Source organism: Rhinoraja longicauda, chromosome 19, assembly GCF_053455715.1.
Source record: "Rhinoraja longicauda isolate Sanriku21f chromosome 19, sRhiLon1.1, whole genome shotgun sequence".
In the NCBI taxonomy this organism is placed as follows: domain Eukaryota; kingdom Metazoa; phylum Chordata; class Chondrichthyes; order Rajiformes; family Arhynchobatidae; genus Rhinoraja; species Rhinoraja longicauda.
Genome location: NC_135971.1, coordinates 15,757,175 through 15,782,728, shown reverse-complemented (window position 1 = coordinate 15,782,728; position 25,554 = coordinate 15,757,175). Strand labels below are relative to the sequence as shown.

At 54.6% G+C, this 25,554-nt stretch overlaps 1 protein-coding gene across 1 annotated transcript in view; it reads left to right on the top strand.

Annotated features, from left to right (window-relative positions):
• Positions 1-24,323, top strand: part of mgat1b (alpha-1,3-mannosyl-glycoprotein 2-beta-N-acetylglucosaminyltransferase b) — a 56,021-nt gene extending 31,698 nt beyond the window's left edge. The window contains 4 exon segments of the mRNA XM_078416315.1: positions 19,095-19,976; positions 21,050-21,099; positions 23,738-23,768; positions 23,770-24,323. Coding sequence (XP_078272441.1) covers positions 19,191-19,976; positions 21,050-21,099; positions 23,738-23,768; positions 23,770-24,258 — 1,356 coding nt within the window. The 5' untranslated portion in view covers positions 19,095-19,190 and the 3' untranslated portion in view covers positions 24,259-24,323.
• The last annotated feature ends 1,231 nt before the right edge of the window (positions 24,324-25,554 follow it).

Below are 25,554 nucleotides of genomic sequence, written 5' to 3'. Positions count from 1 at the left end.
ATGAGGTTGCAGGGTGACTTAGACAGGTTGTGTGAGTGGGCGGATGCATGGCAGATGCAGTTTAATGTAGATAAGTGTGAGGTTATCCACTTTGGTGGTAAGAATAGGAAGGCAGATTATTATTTGAATGGTGTCAAGTTAGAAAAAGGGGACGTACAACGTGATCTGGATGTCTTAGTGCATCAGTCACTGAAAGGAAGCATGCAGGTACAGCAAGCAGTGAAGAAAGCCAATGGAATGTTGGCCTTCATAACAAGAGGAGTTGAGTATAGGAGCAAAGAGGTCCTTCTGCAGTTGTACAGGGCCATAGTGAGACCGCACCTGGAGTACTGTGTGCAGTTTTCGTCTCCAAATTTGAGGAAGGATATTCTTGCTATTGAGGGCGTGCAGCGTAGGTTTACTAGGTTAATTCCCGGAATGGCGGGACTGTCATATGTTGAAAGACTGGAGCGACTAGGCTTGTATACACTGGAATTTTGAATGATGAGAGGAGATCTTATCGAAACGAATAAGATTATTAAGGGGTTGGACATGTTAGAGGCAGGAAACATGTTCCCAATGTTGGGGGAGTCCAGAACCAGGGGCCACAGTTTAAGAATAAGGGGTAGGCCATTTAGAACAGAGATGAGGAAAAACTTTTTTAGTCAGAGAGTTGTGAATCTGTGGAATTCTCTGCCTCAGAAGGCAGTGGAGGCCAGTTCGTTGGATGCTTTCAAGAGAGAGCTGGATAGAGCTCTTAAGGATAGCGGAGTGAGGGGGTATGGGGAGAAAGCAGGAACGGGGTTCTGATTGAGAATGATCAGCCGTGATCACATTGAATGGCGGTGCTGGCTCGAAGGGCCGAACGGCCTACTCCTGCACCTATTGTCTATTGACATCAGTCTGAAGAAGGGTCTCGACCCGAAATGTCACCCATTCCCTCTCTCCTAGATGCTGCCTGACCTGCTGAGTTACTCCAGCATTTTGTGATACCCGTTCTTGTCTCTACATCACCTGTCCACGTTCTCCAGAGATGCTGCCTGACCCGCTAAGTTACTCCAGCACTTTTGCGTCTATTTTTGGTGTAAACCAGTTCCTTGTTTCGAAATAATGGGGTACCCGAGGAATCAAATCTTGCCCCACAATTGTTCTCTATTTACATTAAAGAATTGGAGACATCTCGGATGTCTAAGGGTCTCAAACTGAGACTCTTCCCTGCAACTGTAGACACAATAGTATTGTACGGGTGTGGGGCATGGACTCTTCACTCGAGCACTGTCCAAGTCTCTCGATGGTGTCTGCACCCGAATGCTCAGAAAAGTCCAAAATGTCCGTTGGAGGGACCACACCGCCAGCGCCCAGCTCGACGGGGAGATTCCACCTCTGGCCGAGACGATCAGGTCGAGAAGGACGGGGCTCGCTGGTCGTTGCCACCGCCAACGATACCAGGAGACAAGGTTGTGCTGTGGGAACCCACCCATGGAAGACGGAACCCAGGACGACCAAACAAGACCACCCCGAAGACGTTGATGGAAGACGCGTATGTGCGGACAGAAGAGGAGCTGGCCAGCTGTGTGGAGGACGGAGGTGTGTGGGGCGTCCGTCACGGTGCCCGTTGCAAACCGGCACCACTGCGTCGCTAATGTTTTCAACGATTTTAATCAATTGAATAATTAAAGGAGGGAACAGCTGTGGTAAAGGATGCTCTGCGGAGGAAGGAACTGCAGATGCTGGTCTAGGCTGAAGATGGACTCAAAATGCTGGAGTAACTCAGCGGGTCAGGCAGCATCTCTGGAGAGAAGGAATGGGTCGAGACACTTCTTCAGACTGATGTCTGCGGGAGAGGACCCTTCTTCAGACTGATGTTTTGGGTCGAGACCCTTCTTCAGACTGATGTCAGCGGGAGAGGGAGATACATAGGTAAGGAAGTGTTAGGTGTGTAAACAGGACAAAAGGGGATGGAGATCAAGGAAAATGTGGAATAGATCATCGTGAGCTTGGAGAAGGGTGACAACAAAGCAAACAGAGATAAAATGTAGTCGGAGGCAGCCAGACTGGTCGGAGAACTGGGAAGAGGGAGGGATGGAGCGAAGGAAAGCAAGGTTTACTTGTCGTTGGAGAAGTCAATGTTCATACCGCTGGGGTGTAAACTACCCAAGCGAAATGTGAGGTGCTGTTCCTCCACTTTGCGCTGGGCCTCACTCTGAAAATGGAAGAGGCTCAGGATTGAAAGGTCAATGTGGGAGTGGGAGGGGGAGTTGAAGCGTTTAGCAGCCGGGAGATCAGGCAGGTTTCGGCGGACTGAGCAGAAGGTGTTCTGCGAAACGATCGCCGAGCCTGCGCTTGGTCTCGCCGATACATAGGAGTCCACACTTGGAACCGCAGATACAGTAGATGAGGTTGGAGTCAGTGCAAGTGAGTCTCTGCCTCACCTGGAAAGACTGTCACGGTCCTTGTACAGAGTCGAGGGTGGGGGGGGGGGGGGGTATGGAGACAGGTGATACATCTCCTGTGGTTGCAGGGGAACGTACCGGGAGAGGGGGTGGTTTGTGTGGGAAAGGACGAGTTGACCAGGGAGTTGCGGAGGGAGCGGTCTCAGCGGAAAGGGGTGGAGATGACGTAAATGTCGGAGGATTATGTGCTGTATGCCACAGCTGATAGGGTGGGAGGTGAGGACGAGGCGGATTCTGTGCCTGTTACGACTGGGGGGAGGGGGAGCAAGGGCGGAGCTGCGAGATATCAAGGAGACCCCAGTGACGGCCTCATCTACGATGGGAGAGGGGAACGCCATTTTCCTAAAGAGTGAGGACATCTCGGATGTCCTGGTATGGACCATCTCATCTTGGGCGCAGATGCGACGGAGACTGAGGAATTGGGAGTAGGGGATAGGGTCTTTTACAGGAAGCAGGGTGGGAAGAAGTGTAGTCGAGATAGCTGTGGCAGTCAGTCGGTTTATCGTAGATGTCAGTGGAACTGCTAATGGAGTTTAATGTGGAAAAGTCCAAAGTCCAGCACTTTGGAAGATCAACTGATTATTATCGTCACAAGTGGAGAGAGACTGTGAATGAGTAACGTGCAAAGGGAAGGCAGACACAGAGTGCTGGAGTAACTCAGCGGGACAGACAGCACCTCTGGAGAGGAGGAATGGGTGACGTTTCGGGTCGAGACCCTTCGTCAGACTGAAAGTACAAAGGGATCTGTTTGTTCTCGTGGACTCTGTAAGTCGGCGGGCAGGTTCGGCGAGCAGTTGAGAGCGGAAGTGGCATTTGGGGCATTCATTGCGAATGCTTTGGGAGTTTAAATAGAGGGAGGTTTGAGTGCAATTACCCAGGGTGTGGGTAAGGCCACGCCTGGAATACGCAGAAAGCTGCAGTAACTCAGCGGGGCAGGCAGCATCTCTGGAGAGAAGGGCAAGCTGACGTTTCGGCTCGAGACACTTCTTCAGGCTGTGAGTCGGGTTGGAGAGGGAAACGAGGGTTCTGTGTTGCCGCTTTGTTCTGTCCCAACAAGGCCAATTCTCTGAATGCATTCAAGAGAGAGCTAGATAGAGCTCTTAAGGATAGCGGAGTCAGTGGGCATGGGGAGAAGGCAGGAACGGGGTACTGATTGAGAATGATCAGCCATGATCACATTGAATGGCGGTGCGTGCTGGCTCGAAGGGCCGAATGGCCTCCTCCTGCACCTATTGTCTGTTGTCAAAGAAGGCAACATGGCAGGCAGTGTGGAGGAGCTTCACCGGGCTACTTCCAAGGATGAGAGGTGTAGCAGGAAAGAAAACTGCAGATGCCGGTTTAAATCGAAGGTGGACACGAGATGCTGGAGTTTTGATGCTGGATCAGACTGAAGGAGGGTCTCGAGCCGAAACGTCGCCCATTCCTTCTCTCCAGAGATGCTGCCTGTCCCGCTGAGTTGCTCCAGCACCTTGTGTCTACCCAAGGATGGGAGGGTTGTGTGCCCAAGATGGACCAAACAGTCTGGAGCAGCTCCTTGTATTTCACTGGGGCGGCCGACAACCCAGTGGCATGATCGTGTTTGTGAACATCTCACAGAGGTGTAATAAAATCATGAGAGGGAGAGATCGGGTAAACGCACTGTGTCTCTTCCCCCGAGAGGGGGAATCGACAACCAGTGGGCACAGGTTTAAGGTGAGGGTGGAAAGGTTTAATGGGAACCTGAGGGGTAACTTTTTTTACACAGAAGGGTGGTGGGCAAACGGAACAAGCAGCCAGAGGACGTAGTTTTAGTTTAAGGGAGACACAAAATGCCAGAGTAACTCAGCGGGACAGGCAGCATCTCTGGAGAGAAGGAATAGGTGACGTTTCGGGTCGAGACCCTTCTTCAGACTGGAGAGAAGGAATGGGTGACGTTTCGGGTCGAGACCCTTCTTCAGTCTGAAGAAGGGGCTCGACCCGAAACGTCGCCCATTCCTTCCCTCCAGAGATGCTGTATAACCCGCTGAGCGACTCCAGCATTTTGTGCCTACCTTCGATTTAAACCAGCATCTGCAGTTTTTTTCCTACATATTGTTTTAGTTTAGTTTAGTTTGGAGATACAGTGGGGAACCGGGTCCTTCAGTCCACTGAGTCCACACCAACCAATGAGCCCCTGACACTAGCACTATGCTACATGCATTAGGGACAATTTTACAAAGCCAATTAACCTACGCACTGTCCGTCTTTGCAGTGTGGCAGGAAACCGGAGATTCCAGGGAAAACCCACGCAGGTCAATAGACAATAGACAATAGACAATAGGTGCAGGAGGAGGCCATTCAGCCCTTCGAGCCAGCACCGCCATTCAATGCGATCATGGCTGATCACTCTCAATCAGTACCCCGTTCCTGCCTTCTCCCCATACCCCCTCACTCCGCTATCCTTAAGAGCTCTATCCAGCTCTCTCTTGAAAGCATCCAACGAACTGGCCTCCACTGCCTTCTGAGGCAGAGAATTCCACACCTTCACCAATCTCTGACTGAAAAAGTTCTTCCTCATCTCCGTTCTAAATGGCCTACCCCTTATTCTTAAACTGTGGCCCCTTGTTCTGGACTCCCCCAACATTGGGAACATGTTTCCTGCCTCTAATGTGTCCAATCCCGTAATTATCTTATATGTTTCAATAAGATCCCCCCTCATCCTTCTAAATTCCAGGAGAACATACAAACTCGTTGCAGACAGCACCCGTAGTCAGGATCGAACCCGGGTCACTGGCGCTGTGCGGCGGCAACTCTACCCGCTGTGCCACCCAAGTTGAGGCGTGTACTCTCGCAACGTTTCGGAAACATTTAGACAGGTACATGGATGGGATGGGTTTGGAGGGATATGGGCCAAACGCGGGCAGGTGGGAGTAGCGTAGGTGGGGCATGTTGGCCGGTGTGGGCATGTTTGGCCGAGGGGCCTGTTTCCACGCTGTATCTCTCTATGTTGCCGGTGCAGATGAGGCTCTTCCTTTCTGGCAGCAAGCAGGGTCAGCCTGAACCCTTGCTCGCCTGTGAGGAACAAGCCTTGCTCCCTTTCAAACATGAACCATTCTACATTTCCTTCTGTGTAGGAAGGACTGACAGTCCGAAGAAGGGTCTCGACCCGAAACGCCACCCATTCCTTCTCTCCAGAGATGCTGCCTGTCCCGCTGAGTTGCTCCAGCGTTTTGTGTCTATCTTCGGTTTAAACCAGCGTCTGCAGTCCCTTCTTACACAAAACATGCAGGTGCTGGTTTGCACCGAAGAAGACACAAAATGCTGGAGTAACTCAGCGGGATAGGCAGCATCTCTGGAGAGAAGGAATGGGTGATGTTTCGGGTTTAGACCTTTCCTCAGACGAAGGGTCTCGACCCGTAATGTCACTTCCTGACCTGTTCTTTCTGTTCAGAGTTGCTGCCTGACCCGCTGAGCGACTCCAGCATTTTTTTGTCGACGTTCCCTTATCATCGTCTGCTTTCTTCTGCCCTTTTCACATCTTACCCTTCCATACCTCTGGACTCCCTCTCCCCTGACTCTCAGTCTGAAGAAGGGCCTCGACCCGATACGTCACCCACTCTTTCTCTCCAGAGATGCTGCCTGTCTCGCTGAGTTACTCCGGCATTTTGTGTCCGTGCCCAGTGACTAACTCATTTGTCACACTTCCTTTTGTTCTGCACCCGGATTCATTAAAAAAACACAAGTTGCTTTGGAGCTGCAGCCAGCAAATCTCTTTTGATCAGTAACCCAACACCTGTGAGCTGATTCTGTTTGCTCCACACGGTCAGGTTCCCCTGCAAATCTGGCAGCCGCCTCAAACTCCAGTCTGAGGTTCAGTTCCCCTTTTGCCTTTATCAGTGGTTACGGCCATCAGGTCTCGGCCTGGTTTGTGGGCATCCTGTGAGAAATCTGAAGCCCTGCTGACCAGGGAGTGTTTTATTTCCTCCTCCCCTTCATGTCCTTATTTACCCTTGCACTCTGTGTGTGTGCGTGTCCATGTGTGCGTATCCGTGTGTGGGTCTGTGTGTGTGTCCGTGAGTCTGTGGGTCTGTGTGTGCTTGTGTGTGGGTCTGTGTGTGCCTGTGTGTGGGTCTGTGTGTGCTTGTGTGTGGGTCTGTGTGTGAGTGTGTCCATGGGTCTGTGTGTGTGCGCGTCTGCATGGGTCTGTGTGTGCTTGTGTGTGTGGGTCTGTGTGTGAGTGTGTCCGTGGCCCTGTGTGTGCTTGTGTGGGCCTGTCTGTGTGTGAGTGGGTCTGTGTGTGCTTGTGTGTGGGTCTGTTTGTGTGCGTCCGTCTGTGTGGGTCTATATGTGCTTGTGTGTGTGGGTCTGTGTGTGTGCGCGTCTGCATGGGACTGTGTGTGCTTGTGTGTGTGGGTCTGCGTGTGAGTGTGTCCATGGGTCTGTGTGTTTGTGTGTGTGTGGGCCTGTCTGTGTGTGCGTGGGTGTGGCTCAGTGTGTGTGTGTGTCAGTGTGCATGGGTCAGTGTGTGAGTGGGCATATGTCTGCATGGGTCTGTGCTTGTGTGCGTGGGTCTGTGCTTGTGTGCGTGGGTCTTTGCTTGTGTGCATGGGTCTGTGTGTGCGTGGGTCTGTGTGCGTGGGTGTGGCTCAGTGTGTGTGTGTCAGTGTGCATGGGTCAGTGTGTGAGTGGGCATATGTCTGCATGGGTCTGTGCTTGTGTGCGTGGGTCTGTGCTTGTGTGCGTGGGTCTTTGCTTGTGTGCATGGGTCTGTGTGTGCGTGGGTCTGTGTGTGCGTGGGTCAGTCTGTGCGCGGGTGGTTTGTGTGTGCGCTGGGCCTGTGCGCGCTTGTGTCTGTGTGCGTGAATGGGCCTGTATGCCTGTGTCTGTACGCGCGCATGGGCCTGTGTGCCTGTGTCTATTCGTGCGCGGGTCTGTGTATCTGGGACTGTGCGCGAGTGTGTGGGGATTATTTTCAGTCTCCTTTGACAACTGCTGTGCTTTTGTTGTGCACAAAGCAGCGTGTTTATCTGACCGTGTGTGTGTTCTAGTTTTTGGGGTAATAATTACTGGGGCAATAGTTTGGATCTGTGTTATGCGAGTCTGTACGGGCTGTGTTTTGTTTCTGCGCTGCAGGAGTTGCTCTTCCTGGCAATATATTTGTGCGTTTAGCAGAATATGTTTTTCATTCTGTGTGCCGATGACTCTGGTTTTCTTGGTTGAACGTGTGCTTTTTCCGACCATTGCACATTTTGTTTTAGTGCACTCTGTCCAACTTTTTTGGACCTCTGTGTCCTGTGGTTTACTTTGGACTGCTGTGTCCTCTGGTTTCTTTTGGAAGCCGTTGCCCTCTGGTTTACTTTAGTCAGCTGTGACCCCATGTTTATTTGGGACCTTTGTGTCCCTGACTGATTTTTTCCGTCAAGCCCTCTGGTTTGCTTTTTACTGCTGTGCCCTTCGGTTTAGTTTAGACAGCTGCCACCTCTGGTTTATTTGGGATCTCTGTGCCCCCTGGTTTATTCAGGACCACAGTTTGATGTATTTTGCACCACTTTGCCCTCTAGTTTACTGTGGGCAGCTGTGCCCTCTACCATGGGCTGCGGTGCCCTGTAGCTCACTGTGGGCTGCTGTGCCCTCTGGTTTACTGTGGGCAGCTGTGCCCTCCAGTTTACTGTGGGCAGCTGTGCCCTCTAGTTTACTGTAGGCAGCTGTGCCCCCTGGTTTACTGTGGGCAGCTGTGCCCTCTAGTTTACTGTGGGCAGCTGTGCCCTCTAGTTTACTGTGGGCAGCTGTGCGCTCTACCGTGGCCTGCTGTGCCCTGTAGCTCACTGTGGGCTGCTGTGCCCCCTGGTTTACTGTGGGCTGCTGTGCCCTCTAGTTTACTGTGGGCAGCTGTGCCCTCTAGTTAACTGTGGGCAGCTGTGCCCTCTAGTTCACTGTGGGCAGCTGTGCCCTCTACCGTGGCCTGCTGTGCCCTGTAGCTCACTGTGGGCTGCTGTGCCCCCTGGTTAACTGTGGGCTGCTGTGCCCCCTGGTTAACTGTGCACGTTAAACTGACTCTTTGGTTCACTTTTCTGGTCCAGTGTGCCCTCTATATTTTAATTCCGCTGTGAGATTTTTGTCTTAATCCTTGCACGTTTACGTTTATTGCAAATCCTCCTACTCCTGCTCCTCCCCCTCCCCCCCTCCCCCCCCCCCCTCCCGCCAACGCACAGACTGTCCTGGAGAACAGGCACAGAGGATGTGGCTGGTGGACTTTGTCATTGTACACTAAACACCTGGGATTTGCAGCAATCACCAACAGGTTTCACAGGTTCTGCGGCGAGCTTCGAAAGGGAGGAAATCCAGCTCGGTTTAGTTTATTGTCACGTGTACCGAGGTCAAAGTGAAATGCTTTTGTTGCGTGCCAACCAGAGCCTCGACCCAAAACGTCGCCCATTCCTTCTCTCCAGAGATGCGGCCTGTCCCGCTGAGTGACTCCAGCATTTTGTGTCTATCTTCAGCATGAAGTTAACCCGTGATTACAATCGGGCCACTCACAGTGCGCAGATACATGATAGATACATAGACAATAGGTGCAGGAGTAGGCCATTCGGCCCTTCGAGCCTGCACTGCCATTCAATATGATCATGGCTGATAAGGGAATAACGTTTAGTGCAAGGTGAAGCCAGTAAAGTCTGATCAAAGATGGTCCCGGGGTCCCTTGTGAGGACGGTAGTAGTTCAGCGGTGCTCTCTGGTTGTGGTGGGATGATTCAGTTGCCTGACAACAGCCGGGAAGAAACTGCCCCAGAATCTGAAGGTGTGCGTTTCACCTCTGCACCTTTTCAGTAATTCACAGCAAACAGTTTGGTAACTCACGGTCACGGTGGCGCGGCGGTAGAGTTGCCGCCTTACAGCGAATGCAGCGCCGGAGACCCGGGTTCCATCCCGACTACGGGCGCTGTCTGCACGGAGTTTGTACGTTCTCCTCGTGAACTGCGTGGGTTTTCCCCGAGATCTTCGATTTCCTCCCACACTCCAAAGACGTTGTAGGTTAATTGGCTTTGTAAATGTAAAAAATTGTCCCTAGTGTGAGTGTAGGATAGTGTTAATGTGCAGGGATCGCTGGTCGGCGCTGACCCGGTGGGCCGAAGGGCCTGTTTCCGCCCTGTAACTCTAAACTATACTAGTCACTGTGGTAATGAATGCAACGTCGGAGCCCCATGTGTGCAGAAAATGACCCCAACAACATTGATGACCGTATTTTGATCGACGCAAAATGCCGAGTAACTCAGCAGCTCAGGCAGCATCTCTGGAGAAAAGGAATAGGTGACGTCTCGGGTCGAGGCCCTGCTTCAGACTCCACTCAACCCAAAACGTCACCGATTTGTTTCCTCTCGAGATGCTGCCTGACCCGCTGAGGCACTCCAGCTTTTTGCGTCTGTCTTTGGTTTAAACCAACAGCCACAGTTCCTTCCGACATTTTTAATCATGTTGGTTGAGAGGACCTCCCCCTACAATCAATCTAAAGAAGGGTCCCGACCCCCCCCCTCCCCCACAGTTCTCCCCCCCTCCCACCCCCTCATGCTAGTTTCCTCGCCCTTGCTTCACAACCCTCAACTCATCAAAACTCTTTAACTCCATCCAAGGACCCAAACAGTCTTTCCAGGTGAGACAGAGGTTCACCTGCACCTCCTCCAACCTCATCTATTGCATCCGCTGCTCTATTAACTTATTTACATCAGCGAAACCAAGCGCAGGCTCGGCGATCGCTTCGCTCAACACCTGCCCTCGGTCCGCATTGACCAACCCGATCTCCCGGTGGCCGAGCACTTCGACTCCCCCTCCCACTCCCACTCCCAGTCTGACCTTTCTGTCATGGGCCTCCTCCAGTGCCATAGTGAGGCCCTCCGGAAATTGGAGGAACAGCACCTCATATTTCGCCTGGGCAGCTTGCAGCCCAGTGGTAGGAACATCGACTTCTCCAACTTTAGATAGTTCCTCTGTCCCTCTCTTCCCCTCCTCCATCCCAGATCTCCCTCTATCTTCCTGTCTCCACCTATATCCTTCCTTTGTCCCGCCCCCCTGACATCAGTCTGAAGAAGGGTCTCGACCCGAAACGTCACCCATTCCTTCTCTCCTGAGATGCTGCCTGACCCGCTGAGTTACTCCAGCATTTTGTGAATAAATACCTTCGGTTTGTACCAGCATCTGCAGTTATTTTCTTATAAAACTCTTTAACGCCTTCTGTTCTTATCTCTGACCTTTGTTCCAACCGTCTCCGTGACAAAGTCCCCCTCCCTGCCTGTGTCTCCCTATTACCTGTGTAGGAAGCAACAGCAGGTGCTGGTTTACACCGAAGATAGACACAAAGTGCTGGAGTAACTCAGCGGGACAGGCAGCCTCTCTGGAGAGAAGGGATGGGTGATGTTTCGGGTCGAGGCCCTTCTTCAGACTGTGGAAGCCGAAGGAGATGCAGCATAAAAACAGACCCTTCGGCCCCACCGAGTCCATGCCGACCACCCGTTCACCCCAGTTCTATGTTAACCCACTTTCCCATCCACTCCCCGCACACCAAGGGCAATTTACAGAGGGCCAATTAACCTTCAAACCCGCACGCCTCTGGGATGAGGTAAGAAACCGGAGCTCCCGGAGAAAATGCACGCGGCCACGGGCAGAACGTGCAAACTCCACACGCCGCTGCTGTCTGACCCGCTGAGTTACTCCAGCTCTTTGTGTCGGAAAATAATCCCACCCAAACCACCCCCTCCCCAGGTACCTTCCCCTGCAACCGCAGGAGATGCAACACCTGTCTCTTTACCTCCCCCGTCGACTCCATCCAAGGACCCAAACAGTCATTCCAGGTGAGGCAGAGGTTCACCTGCACCTCCTCCAACCTCATCTACTGCATCCGCTGTTCCAGATGTCAACTTCTCCACATTGGCGAAACCAAACGCAGGCTCGGCGATCGTTTCGCTCAACACCTTCGCTCAGTCTGCCTTAACCAACCTGATCTCCCGGTGGCTCAGCACTTCAACTCCCCCACCCACTCCCTGTCTGACCTTTCTGTCATGGGCCTCCTCCAGTGTCATAGTGAGGCCCACCGCAAATTGGAGGAACAGCACCTCATATTTCGCTTGGGCTGCTTACAGCCCAGCGGTATTAACATTGAATTCTCTAACTTTAGATAGTTCCTCTGTCCCTCTCTTTCCCCTCCCCCTTCCCAGTTCTCCCACTGTCTTCCTGTCTCCAACTATATCCTTTCTGTGTCCCGCCCCCTCCCCTGACATCAGCCTGAAGAAGGGTCTCGACCCGAAACGTCACTCGTTCCTTCACTCCTGAGATGCTGCCTGACCCGCTGAGTTACTCCAGCTTTTTGTGTCTATCAACATGATTAAAAAGTAGTCACTGATGTTGCTGGGATCATTCTCGGCACACAAGGCTCCGACGTTGCACTCATTACCACAGTGACCACGGTTCGCAAACTATTTGCCGTGAACTCCTGAAAAGGTGGAAGGTGTGGAGATGTAACGCAGACACATCCAGATTCAAGAGCCCTGGTGAGACCACATCTGGAGTACTGTGCGCAGTTTTGGTCTCCTAATGTGAGGAAGGACATTCTTGCTATTGAGAGAATGCAGCGTAGGTTCACCAGGTTAGTCCCCGGGATGGCGGGACTGTCATATGAGGAAAGATTGGAAAGACTGGGCTTGTATTCACTGGAATTTAGACGGATGAGAGGGGATCTTATAAAAACATATAAAATTATAAAAGGACTGGACAAGCTAGATGCAGGAAAAATGTTCCCAATGTTGTGGGAGTCCAGAACCAGGGGCCACACACAGTCTAAGAATAAAGGGGAAGCCCTTTAAAACTGAGGTGTGTAAAAACTTTTTCACCCAGAGAGTTGTGGAATTCTCTGCCACAGAGGGCAGTGGAAGCCAATTCACTGGATGAATTTAAGAGAGAGTTAGATTGAGCTCTAGGGGCCAGTGGAATCAAGGGATATGAGGAGAAGGCAGGCACGGGTTACTGATTGTGGATGATCAGCCGTGATCACAGTGAATGGCGGTGCTGGCTCGAAGGGCCAAATGGCCTCCTGCTGCACCTATTTTCCATGTTTCTATGTTTCTACCCGCTGCTCCCCGGTAACGTCCGTCGTCCTCTGGAGGTGGAGAGTCACGCAGCCCAGAGGCCACAGCACCGACCCCCATCTGCGCCAGCACCCGGGGTCATTACGGAACCGCGGGTGGGTCCCTGGCACGGTGAGGCAGCGGCACTACCCGCCACGCCACTGAATCGGCCACGACATGGGAGAGCCTGAAACATTCCCCGAATCGTTCCGCGCTGCTCGGCGTACGAATGGGGTGAGTCAGGCGTTGGAGAGAAAGCAAAGCAAACAGTTGGCCAGACCTTCGGGGGAGAGAAATTGGCTTTAGAAAATGATGGAAACCAGCTGTGATTAGCCAGGGGCCAGTGTTCCTTGGAGAGAGGCCTGTTGAAGGGGGGGTGCATTTTCACTTCTCTGTGTTCTCCTTGAACAGATCAACTCCAGCAACACTCAAAACAAATCGGTACTGCAGAAAACAAATATTACGGGAGTAGACAGGCTGGATGCAGGAACAAAATTCCCAATGTCGGGGTAGTCCAGAGCCAGGGGATGACACACGGTTTAAGAATAAGGGGCAGGCCGTTTAGGACTGAGATGAGGAAAAAAGCATTTTCACCTAGAGAGTTGTGAATCTGTGGAATTTTTCTGCCACACACACAGGGCAGTGGAGGCCAATTCACTGGATGTTTTCAAGAGACAGTTGGATTTAGCTCTTGGGGCTAACGGAATCAAGGGATATGGGGAGAAAGCAGGAACGGGGTACTGATTGTGGACGATCAGCCTTGTGGAATTCTCTGCCTCAGAAGGCAGTGGAGGCCAATTCTCTGAATGCATTCAAGAGAGAGCAAGATAGAGCTCTTAAGGATAGCGGAGTCAGGGGGTATGGGGAGAAGGCAGGAACGGGGTACTGATTGAGAATGATCAGCCATGATCACATTGAATGGCGGTGCTGGCTCGAAGGGCCGAATGGCCTACTCCTGCACCTATTGTCTATTGCCATGATCATATTGAATGGCGGTGCTGGCTCGAAGGGCCGAATGGCCTCCTCCTGCATCTATTGGATTTTGGGACTTTAAATAACCCATGTGTAATATATGCAAAAGAATTTCACTGTGCAGTTGCATAAGTGACATATTAAGCACGACTGATTTGACTAATGATGGACTAAACAGGGTGTGGAGAGGATGTTTCCACTCGTGAGACAGTCTAGGACCAGAGAGCACAGCCTCAGAATAATATGCACCGATCAGCCAAAACATTATGACCACTGACTGGCGAAGTGAATAACATTGGTTATCTTGTTACAATGGCACCTGTCAAGGGGTGGGATATATTAGGCAGCAAGTGAACAGTCAGTTCTTGAAGTTGACGTGTTGGATGCAGGAGAAAAGGGCAGGAGTAAAGACCTGAGCCACTTTGACAAGGGCCAAATTGTTCTGGCCAGACGACTGGGTCAGAGCATCTCTGAAACGGCAAGGCTGGTGGGGTGCTCCCGGTCAGCAGTGGTGAGTACCGACCGACAGTGGTCCGAGGAGGGACACACCACAAACCGGCGACAGACAGGGTGTTGGGCGCCCAAGGCTCATCGATGCGCGAGGGCAAAGAAGGCTATCCCGTCTGGTCCGAACCGACAGAAGGTCGACTGTGGCACAAGTCACAGGAAATGTTAATGGTGGTGACGGGAGGAATGTGCCACAATACACAGTGCATCGCACCCTGCTGCGTATGGGGCTGCACACGGAGGACCAGCAGCATGTTAGGCAGGTGGTCGTAATGTTTTGGCTGATCGGTGTATATATAAGCGACTTGTATGTAAATATAGATGGGTTGCTTTGTGAGTTTGCAGGCGACACCAAGATTTCTGGCATTGTGTGCACTGTTGGGGAAGGCTGTCAAAGTATACAGTATAAGTATTCAGCTGGAAATAGATCAGCTGTGGAAGCACCACAGCTTGGTGTGGGACCGCAGGAAATTGCAGCCAATTGTAGACGGAGCCCAGACCGTCGCACAAACCAACCTCCCTTCCATCGACTCCATTTATGCCTCGCGCTGCCTCAGCAAGGCCAGCAGCATAATCAAGGACCAGTCGCACCCCGATCACTCCCTCTTCTCCCCTCTCCCATCGGGCAAAAGATACAGAAGTATGAAAACTTCATACTTCATAGAAGGATGAGAGGGGATCTTATCGAAACATATAAGATTATTAAGGTATTTCTTTACAAAATGCTGGAGTAACTCAGCAGGCCAGGCAGCATCTCAGGAGAGAAGGAATGGGTGACGTTTCGGGTCGAGACCCTTCTTCAGAATGACGCCTCGACCCGAAACGTCACCCATTCCTTCTCTCCTAAGATGCTGCCTGACCTGCTGAGTTACTCCAGCATATTGTGAATAAATACCTTCGATTTGTACCAGCATCTGCAGTTATTTTCTTACACTAAGATTATTAAGGGGTTGGACATGTTAGAGGCAGGAAACATGTTCCCAATGTTGGGGGAGTCCAGAACCAGGGGCCACAGTTTAAGAATAAGGGGTAGGCCATTTAGAACGGAGATGAGGAAAAACTTTTTCAGTCAGAGTTGTAAATCTGTGGAATTCACTGCCTCAGAAGGCAGTGGAGGCCAATTCTCTGAATGCATTCAAGAGAGAGCTAGATAGAGCTCTTAAGGATAGCGGAGTCAGGGGTATGGGGAGAAGGCAGGAATGGGGTACTGATTGAGAATGATCAGCCATGATCACATTGAATGGCGGTGCTGGCTCGAAGGGCCGAATGGCCTCCTCCTGCACCTATTGTCTATTGCCTAAAACGCACACCTCCAGATTCAGGGACAGTTTCTTCCCAGCTGTTATCAGGCAACTGAACCATCCTACCACAACCAGAGAGCAGTGCTGAACTACTATCGGCCTCTTTGGTGACCCTCGGACTATCCTTGATTGGACTTTGCTTGCTTTACCTTGCACTAAACATTATCCCCGTATCATGGTAGCGCAGCGGTAGAGCTGCTGCTTTACAGCGAATGCAGCGCCGGAGACTCAGGTTCGATCCTGACTACGGGTGCTGCACTGTAAGGAGTTTGTACGTTCTCCCCGTGACCTGCGTGGGTTTTCTCCGAGATCTTCGGTTTCCTCCCACACTCCAAAGACGTACAGGTATGTAGGTTAATTGGCTGGGCAAATGTAAAAATTGTCCCTAGTGGGTGTAGGATAGTGTTAATGTGTGGGGATCGCTGGGCGGCACGGACTTGGTGGGCCGAAAAGGCCTGTTTCCGGCTGTATATATGATATGATATGATATGTATCATGTACGCTGTAAATGGCTCGATTGTAATCATGTATTGTCTGGATAGCACGCAACAAAAGCTTTTCACTGTACCTCGGTACACGTGACAATGAACTAAACCAAAAATGGGCCAAGAAATGGCAGATGGAGTCTAATCCAAGCAAGTGTGAGGGAAAGTACTGTATATAGTTGGAGAGACACAAAATGCTGGAGTAACTCAGCGGGACAGGCAGCATCTCTGGAGAGAAGGAATAGGTGACGTTTCTGGTTGAGACTGAAGAAGGGGGGCCCATTCCTTCTCTCCAGAGATTGCTGCCTGTCCCGCTGAGTCACTCCGGCATTTTGTGCCCACGGTTTAAACCAGCATCTGCAGTTCTTTCCTACACACACCACGTCTGCGGAAGGGTCTCGACCCGAAACGTCGCCCATTCCTTCTCTCCGGAGATGCTGCCCGTCCCGCTGAGTTCTTCCAGCATCTTGTGCCCGTCTTCTGCTGGTGGACATGAGGTGGACTACCGCTGAGAAACAGTGGATTTAAGGCAGCACCTCTCCCAAAATGCTGGAGTAACTCAGCAGGTCAGGCAGCATCTAGGAGAGAGGGAATGGGTGACGTTTCGGGTCGAGACCCTTCTTCAGACTGATGTCAGGGGGGGCGGGACAAAGGAAGGATATAGGTGGAGACAGGAAGACAGTGGGAGAACTGGGAAGGGGGAGGGGGGTGGAAGAGAGGGACAGGGGAACTATCTAACATTGGAGAAGTCAATTTACATACTGTTGGGCTGCAAGCTGCCCAAGCGAAATATGAGGTGCTGTTCCTCCAATTTGCGGTGGGCCTCACTATGGCACTGGAGGAGGCCCATGACAGAAAGGTCAGACTGGGAGTGGGAGGGGGAGTTGAGGTGGATTTAAGGCACGTCATTGCACAGCGATAGAAACACAGCTGGCGGGACTAGGGCGGAAAAAAATTCTCTTTGGCTTCCTGGCAAGTCCTTGACTACATCCGTCTTCGTCTCCCAACCAAACACATCCCACCAGCCTGTTTGGCAGCTAATTGTAAGTCTGCTGGCTCTAGGTGACAGTTTTATCTTTTACTGTCAGCAGTTTTGAGACATCCCTGTTCTTATTGAGCATGTTCTGTCTGCTGAATGCCTCTGACCTCTGATCTTCTGGTTGCCACGACGCGTCTCCACGCCCAGCCTCGAGACCAAGAGTTGCCGCCCCTCCGTCTCGTCACTGAGGCATTCCCTGCCGACTTGCCGACGCTGTCCTTTTTATTACGAGGCTGAGACACTTCCCCCCCCCCCCCAACATCCATCACTCTGAACGGTGTAGGAAGGAACTGCAGATGCTAGTTTATGTTGTGATATTGCTGGGACTACTTTGTGTATCCAAGAACTACTTTGTATGGCTGTGTGTATATAAGTGATGGGTGTGATTAGGCGGTCACTCTGGATGCAGGTGGCCACGGAATAAACAGCCTGGAGTTGAGCTCCAGCAATGTAACCTTTTTTACTTGGGGTTTTTGTTGTTTTCCTTTTCTAGGCTAAACACCCAAACCGCTGCCACCATGTTGTTCTTCGTGGTCCGGCACCTTTGGTGACTCTGGACGGACCACGAGTACACGTGTTTAACATGTGATCATGGTGCAGCTTGTACTCCAGGCTGTTTGTTCCAAGGCCGCCTGGATCCAGAGTGACCGCCTAATCACACCCATCACTTATATACACAGCCATACAAAGTAGTTCTTGGATACACAAAGTAGTCCCAGCAATATCACAACATCCCCCTTGTCTTATATATTACAACAGTTTATACTGAAGATCGACACTAAAAGGGTGGAGTGACTCAGCGGGACTGGCAGCGTCTCTGGAGGAAACGAAAAGGCAACGCTTCTTGTCGGGACCCTTCTTCAGACTGAAAGTAGAAGTTGTGGGGGAGGGGGAGAGGGGGGAATAAACTGGAGGGGAGATAAGGCCAGACCAAGTTCCAAGTTGCTGCCTTCCAGCTCCAGAGACCCGGGTTCGATCCTGACTACAGGTGCTGTTTGAAACATAGAAAATAGGTGCAGGAGTAGGCCATTCGGCCCTTCGAGCCTGTACGCACCGCCATGCAATATGATCATGGCTGATCGTCCAGCTCAGTAGCCCGTACCTGCCTTCTCTCCATACCCCCTGATCCCTTTAGCAAAAAGGGCCACATCTAACTCCCTCTTAAATATAGCCAATGAACTGGCCTCAACTACCTTCTGTGGCAGAGAATTCCACAGACTCACCACTCTCTGTGTGAAGAAATGTTTTCTCATCTCGGTCCTAAAAGACTTCCCCCTTATCCTTAAGCTGTGACCCCTGGTTCTGGACTTCCCCAACATCGGGAACAATCTTCCCGCATCTAGCCTCTCCAACCCCTTAAGAATTTTATATGTTTCTATAAGCACCTGCGGAGTTTGGACCTTCTCCCCTGTTTCTTAGTCTCAAAGGGTCTCGACCCAAAACGTCATCTATTCCTTTTCTCCAGAGATGCTGCTTGACCCACTGAATTACTCCGTGTGTGTGTGTGTGTCAGCATCTCTCTCTCTCTCTCTCCAGGTGGATGTACCTGACCCCCTCTCTCTCCCTCCCCCCAGGTGAATGTACCTGACCCTGTACCTCTCTCTCGGCAGGTGTAGGTTTATGTACCTGACCCTCTCTCCCTCTCGGTCTGAAGAAGGGTCTCGACGCGAAACGTCACCCATTCCTTCTCTCCCGAGATGCTGCCTGACCTGCTGAGTTACTCCAGCATTTTGTGAATAAAAACCTTCGATTTGTACCAGCATCTGCAGTTATCTTCTTATACCTCTCTCCCTCTCCCCCCCCCCCCCCCCCCCCGGGAGCAGATGAATGTACCTGACCCTCTCCCTCTCTCTCCCCAGGTGAATGTACCTGACCCTCTCCGTCTCCCTCTACCCCAGGTGAGTGTACCTGACCCTCTCCCTCTCAGTACCCCAGATGTGGGTTTATGTACCTGACCCTCTTTCCCCAGGTGAATGTACCTGACCCTCTCCCCCAGGTGTGGGTTTATGTACCTGACCCTCTCCCTCTGCCAGGTGTGACAATAGGTGCAGGTGGAGGCCATTCGGCCCTTCGAGCCAGCACCACCATTCAATGTGATCATGGCTGATCACTCTCAATCAGTACCCCGTTCCTGCCTTCTCCCCATACCCCCTGTACCTGACCCTGTCCCTCTCTTCCCCCCCCCCCAAGTGAGTGTACCTGACCCTCTCTCCCAGGTGAGTGTACCTGACCCTCTCCCCCAGGTGAGTGTACCTGACCCTGTCTCTCTCTCTCTCTCTCTCTCTGCAGGTGGAGGTGGATGGAGCTGGCCTGACGGTGGTTTGGGGTGGAGTGGAGCGGAGCGGAGTGCCCGCGCCCGTGGCCTTGAGCGGGGGCGGCGACGCCATGTTGCGCCGCAGTAACCCGGTGCTGTGGGGGGTGTTGCTGTTCGTGGCCTGGAACCTGGTGCTGCTCTTCTTCCTGCTGGGCCGGCCCCCGGCGGGCGGGGGAGGGGGAGGGGGAGAGGGAGGTGGGCCCGACCCCGAGCAGCTGAGCCGCGACGTGGTCAAGGTGGCGGAGGAGGTTGAGCAGGAGCTGGAGGTGCAGAGGCAGCTGCTGCGGCAGATCCAGGAGCAGCAGAGACTGTGGGGGCCGGGGAGGGGGAAGGGGAAGGGGACGGGGATGGGGCAGCAGGGGCCCCAGCTCGCTCCCCCCACCCCCCCTCCCCAGGACACGGTGCTGCCGGTGCTGGTGATCGGCTGCGACCGCCCCACCATCCGCCGGTGCCTGGACAAGCTGCTGCAGCACCGGCCGTCCAAGGAGCTGTACCCCATCGTGGTGAGCCAGGACTGCGGGCACGAGGAGACGGCCAGGGTGATCGCGTCATACGGCGACAGCCTGGTGCACCTGCGCCAGCCCGACCTGCGCGAGCCCCGCATGCCGCCCGAGCACCGCAAGTTCCAGGGCTACTACCGCATCGCGCGCCACTACCGCTGGGCCCTCAACCAGGTCTTCCGCTCGCTGGGCTTCTCCGCCGCCGTCGTGGTCGAGGACGACCTGGAGGTGGCGCCAGACTTCTTCGAGTACTTCCGGGGCCTGCTGCCCGTGCTGCGCGACGACCCCACCCTCTGGTGCGCCTCGGCCTGGAACGACAACGGCAAGGCCGCCATGGTGGACACCGCGAGGCCGCAGGCCCTCTACCCGCACCGACTTCTTCCCCGGCCTCGGCTGGATGCTGCTCAGGTAATGGCCCCTACACCCCCCCCCCTCCAGCATCACCCCTACACCCCCACTCCCCCTTCCCCCCTACACCCCCACCCCCTAGCATTACCCCCCTACACCCCCACCCCCTAGCATTACACCCCCACTCCCCCTACACCCCCACCCCCTAGCATTACATCCCCACTCCCCCTACACCCCCACTCCCCCCTACACCCCCACTCCCCCTTCCCCCTACTTCCCCACCCACCCCCACTCCTCCCTACACCCCACCCCCGAGCATCACCCACTCCCCCCTACACCCCACGACACCTACACCCCCACCACCCCCTACACCCCCACCCCCCTCTACACCCCCACCCCCCCTACACCCCCACCACTCCCTACACCACCACCCCCACCCCCCTACACCCCCACCCCTCGTAGCATCACCAACCTTACACCCCACCCCCTAGCATCACCCACTCCCCCTACACCCCCACTACCTCCTACACCCCTCCCACCCCTACACCCCCACCCCCCCCCCCCCCCCCCCCCACACCACCACCCCTCCTAGCATCACTCCCCACTCCCCCCCCTACACACAGAGGCCGCAGGCCCTCTACCGCACTGACTTCTTCCCCGGCCTCGGCTGGATGCTGCTCAGTAATGGCCCATACACCCCCCCCCCCCCAGCATCACCCCTACACCCCCACCCCCTAGCATCACCCCCACTCCCTCCTACACCCCCGCTCCCCCCCTACACCCCCCACCCCCCCTAGCATCACCCACTCCCCCCTACACCCCCTACACCCCCCACTCCCCCCCCTACACCCCTACACCCCCACCCACCCCTACACCCCCACCCCCCCTACACCCCCACCCCTCGTAGCATCACCAACCTTACACCCCCTACACCCCCACCCCCTAGCATCACCCACTCCCCCTACACCCCACTACCTCCTACACCCCTCCCACCCCTACACCCCCACCCACCCCCCCCCCCCATACCACCACCCCTCCTAGCATCACTCCCCCACTCCCCCCCTACACACAGAGGCCCGCAGGCCCTCTACCGCACTGACTTCTTCCCCGGCCTCGGCTGGATGCTGCTCAGGTAATGGCCCATACACCCCCCACCCCCCCAGCATCACCCCTACACCCCCACCCCTAGCATCACCCCCACTCCCTCCTACACCCCGCTCCCCCCTACACCCCCACCCCCCCTAGCATCACCCACTCCCCCCTACACCCCCACTCCCCCCTACACCCCCACCACCCCTACATCCCACCCCCTAGCATCACCCCTACACCCCCCACTACTTCCTACACCCCCACCCACCCCTACATCCCACCCCCAAGCATCACCCCCCTACACCCCCACTCCCCCCTAGCATCACCCACTCCCCCCTACACCCCACCCCCCTCTAACTCACTCCCCCCCACCCCCCTTCTAACTCCCTCCCCCCACCCCCCTTCTAACTCCCTCCCCCCCACTCCCTCTAACTCACTCCCCCTCTAACTCACTCCCCCTCTAACTCACTCCCCCCTCTAACTCACTCCCCCCTAACTCACTCCCCCTCTAACCCACTTCCCCCCACCCCCCTCTAACTCACTCCCCCTACCCCCTCTAACTCACTCCCCTACCCCTCTAACTCACTCCCCCTACCCCCTCTAACTCACTGCCCCTCTCCCCCCTGTGCTGCTCCAGTGTACCTCACTTCGCACAACCCTCTTCTTCCTCCCCGTACCACCCCCACTCTTCCCCAGTGTCACCCCCCCCTCACCTACTCCACCTGTGCTCCCCCACCACACGCCTACATCCCCCTCCCTTCCCTCCTCAACACCTTCTTCCCGCCTTCCCCACCCACTCCCTCGTTTCCCCCCTGCTCCCACCTTTTTCCCTTACTGGGTTACATAGAAACATAGAAAATAGGTGCAGGAGTAGGCCATTCGCCCTTCGAGCCTGTACGCACCGCCATTCAATATGATCATGGCTGATCATCCAGCTCAGTAACCTGTACCTGCCTTCTCTCCATACCCCCTGATCCCTTTAGCAAAAAGGGCCACATCTAATTCCCTCTTAAATATAGCCAAATGAACTGGCCTCAACTACATTCTGTGGCAGAGAATTCCACAGACTCACCACTCTCTGTGTGAAGAAAAACTTTTCTCATCTCGGTCCTAAAAGACTTCGCCCTTATCCTTAAACTGTGACCCCTTGTTCTGGACTCCCCCAACATCGGGAACAATCTTCCTGCATCTAGCCTGTCCAACCCCTAAGAATTTTGTAAGTTTCTATAAGATCCCCCCTCAATCTTCTAAATTCCAGCGAGTACAATTGTCAATAACAGACGCCACGTCCCCCACTCCAGCCCATTATAAAGAAGGAAGTGCAGAACAAAGATAGGATGTAGTCGGAGACAGGAAGACTAGCGGGAGAACTGGGAAGGGGGAGGGGATGGAGAGAGAGGGGAAGCAGGGACTACCTGAAGTTAGAGAAGTCAATGTTCATACTGCTGGGTGTAAACTACCCAAGCGAAATAGGAGGTGCTGTTCCTCCACTTTGCGCTGGGCCTCACACTCTGACACTGGAGGAGGCCCAGGATGGAAAGGTCAGATTGGGAATGGGAGGGGGAGTTGAAGTGCTGAGCCACAGGGAGATCAGGTTTGCTGAGCCACCGGAGATACAGGGTTCGAGCTGACAGTCGGCAGTAGCACACGCGAGTTATTGCGTGTTGAGGAGGCACTTTGTCTCCTTCGCTTGCAACCGGAGAAAAACCCACGCAAGTCACGGGGAGAACGTACAAACTGCGAGCAGACAGCGCCCGTAGTCGAGATCGAACCCGGGTCTCGGGAGCTGTGAGGCAACGGCTCTACTGCTGCGCCACCGCGCCGCCCTATAGTGGACAGACGGCAACAACAGACCCTGATCCCCACCATGGCCCATTATAACAGGGTTCACTCTACCTCCCCGTGGTCCGTTATAACGGGGTCACTGTACCCAACTGTGGTCCGTTATAACAGGGTTCATTGTACCTCCCCATGGTCCATTATAACAGGGTTCACTGTGTGCAGTTTTGGTCTCCAAATTTGAGAAGGATATTCTTGCTACTGAGGGCGTGCAGCGTAGGTTTACTAGGTTAATTCCCGGAATGGCGGGACTGTCGTATGTTGAAAGACTGGAGCGACTAGGCTTGTATACACTGGAATTTAGAAAGATGTGAGGGGATATAATCGAAACGTATAAGATTATTAAGGGGTTGGACACGTTAGAGGCAGGAAACATGTTCCCAATGTTGGGGGAGTCCAGAACCAGGGGCCACAGTTTAAGAATAAGGGGTAGGCCATTTAGAACAGAGATGAGGAAAAACGTTTTCAGTCAGAGAGTTGTGAATCTGGAATTCTCTGCCTCAGAGGGCAGTGGAGGCCAATTCTCTGAATGCATTCAAGAGAGAGCTAGATAGAGTTCTTAAGGATAGCAGAGTCAGGGGGTATGGGGAGAAGGCAGGAACGGGGTACTGATTGAGAATGATCAGCCATGATCACATTGAATGGCGGTGCGTACAGGCTCGAAGGGGCTGAATGGCCTCCTCCTGCACCTATTGTCTATTGTCCGTTGTAACAGGGGCTCACTCTACCCCACTGTGGTCTGTTATAACGGGGTTCATTACCCCACTGTGGTCTGTTATAACGGGGTTCACTGTACCCCGCTGCTCTACCCAGTTGTAACGCGGCTCCCGTTTCTTGCACAGGACCACGTGGGAGGAGTTGGAGCCGGGATGGCCCGGGAGCGTTCTGGGATGACTGGATGAGGAGCCCGGCCCAGCGGCGAGACCGCTCGTGCGTGCGCCCCGAGGTGTCCCGCACCATCACCTTCGGCCGAAAGGGCGTGAGCAACGGCCAGTTCTTCGACCAGCACCTCAAGTTCATCAAACTCAACGAGCGCTTTGTGCCTTTCAGCAGCCTGGACCTGAGCTACCTGAGCAAGGAGCGCTACGACGCGGCGTGGGAGGCCCGCGTGTACGGGGCGCCCGCCCTGCGCGTGGACGAGCTGCAGCACAACGACAGGATGGAGCTGGGGGAGGTGCGGGTTCAGTACTCCTCCAGAGACACCTTCAAGGCCTTCGCCAAGACCCTGGGGGTCATGGACGACCTCAAGTCTGGCGTTCCCCGCTCCGGATACAGGGGCGTGGTCACCTTCATGTACCACGGCCGCAGGGTCTTCCTGGCCCCCCCCCGAGACTGGAGCGGCTACGACCCCAGCTGGAGTTAACCCCCCCCTCCCCAACCAACACCCCCCCCCCCCCAAACCAACACCCCCCCCCCTCCCATCCCCCCCTGCCCCCTAGAGACTGGAGAGGCTACGACCCCAGCTGGAGTTAACCCCCCCCTCCCCAACCAACACCCCCCAAAACCAACACCCCCCCCCCCCTCCATCCCCCCCTCACCCCTAGAGACTGGAGCGGCTACGACCCCAGCTGGAGTTAACCCCCCCTCCCCAACCAACACCCCCCTCCCCATCCCCCCTCTCCACCCCCCCTCCCAATACCCCCACGCCCCGAGACTGGAGAGGCTACGACCCCCAGCTGGAGTTAACCCTCCCCCCTCCCCTGCCCACCCCAAACCAAACCCCCACCCTGCCCATCCCCTCTCCCCAACCTGCCCATCCCCCCACACCCCCCTCCCCAACCCCAGAGACTGGAGCGGGTACGACCCCAGATGGAGTCAGCCCCCCCCCCTCCGGTCTTGTACACCCCTCCCTACCCCCCTCTCCCCCCGCTCTCTCTCTGCCCCTCCCATACCTCTGCTCCTCCCTCTCCCCCCTCCCCAACCTCTCTGTCTCCCTCTCTCCCCCCCTCTCTCTCTCCCCTCCTCTCTCTCTCTCTCTCCCCTCTCTCTCCCCATCTCTCTCTCCCACCCCCTCTCTCCCCATCTCTCTCTCCCACCCCCTCTCTCTCCCCTCTCTGTCCCACCCCCTCTCTCTCTCCCCCCCCCCTCTCTCTCCACCCCCCGAGCAGGTGCGGATTCAGCGCCGGTCCCCTCCGTGTCTCTCCCCCTGGCGGGGAGGGCCGTGTGCGGGTCGATGTGGGAACAGCCGCCCTTCTCCCTTTACCCCCTCCCTCTACCTTTCCCTGCCCCCGAAATCGGACGGGAGAGGCCGGGGACGGGTCGAGGGTCGAGGGTCGCCGGCTGCAACTCAACTCGTCCCTGTCTGACTCTCTGACTGATCAACTGTTCAACTGGAGGAGATAGACTCGAACTCCTCGTGTCCCGATCCCCCGGCCTCTCCTCCCCTCCACACCCTGTTACATGTGAAGCAGATTGGGTGCAGTCAGTCTGTCCAGTGCTACAGTTGGACACAGCAGCGTCCAGGCGGTCTGAAGCCCACGGGCGCAGGGGAAGAAGCTCTTCCCCCCTCCCCAACCCCCTCCCCAACCTCCACCCCCCCCCTCCCCAACCTCCACCCCCCCTCCCCAACCTCCACCCCCCCCTCCCCAACCTCCACCCCCCCCAACCTCCACCCCCCCCAACCTCCACCCCCCCCAACCTCCACCCCCCCAACAACCTC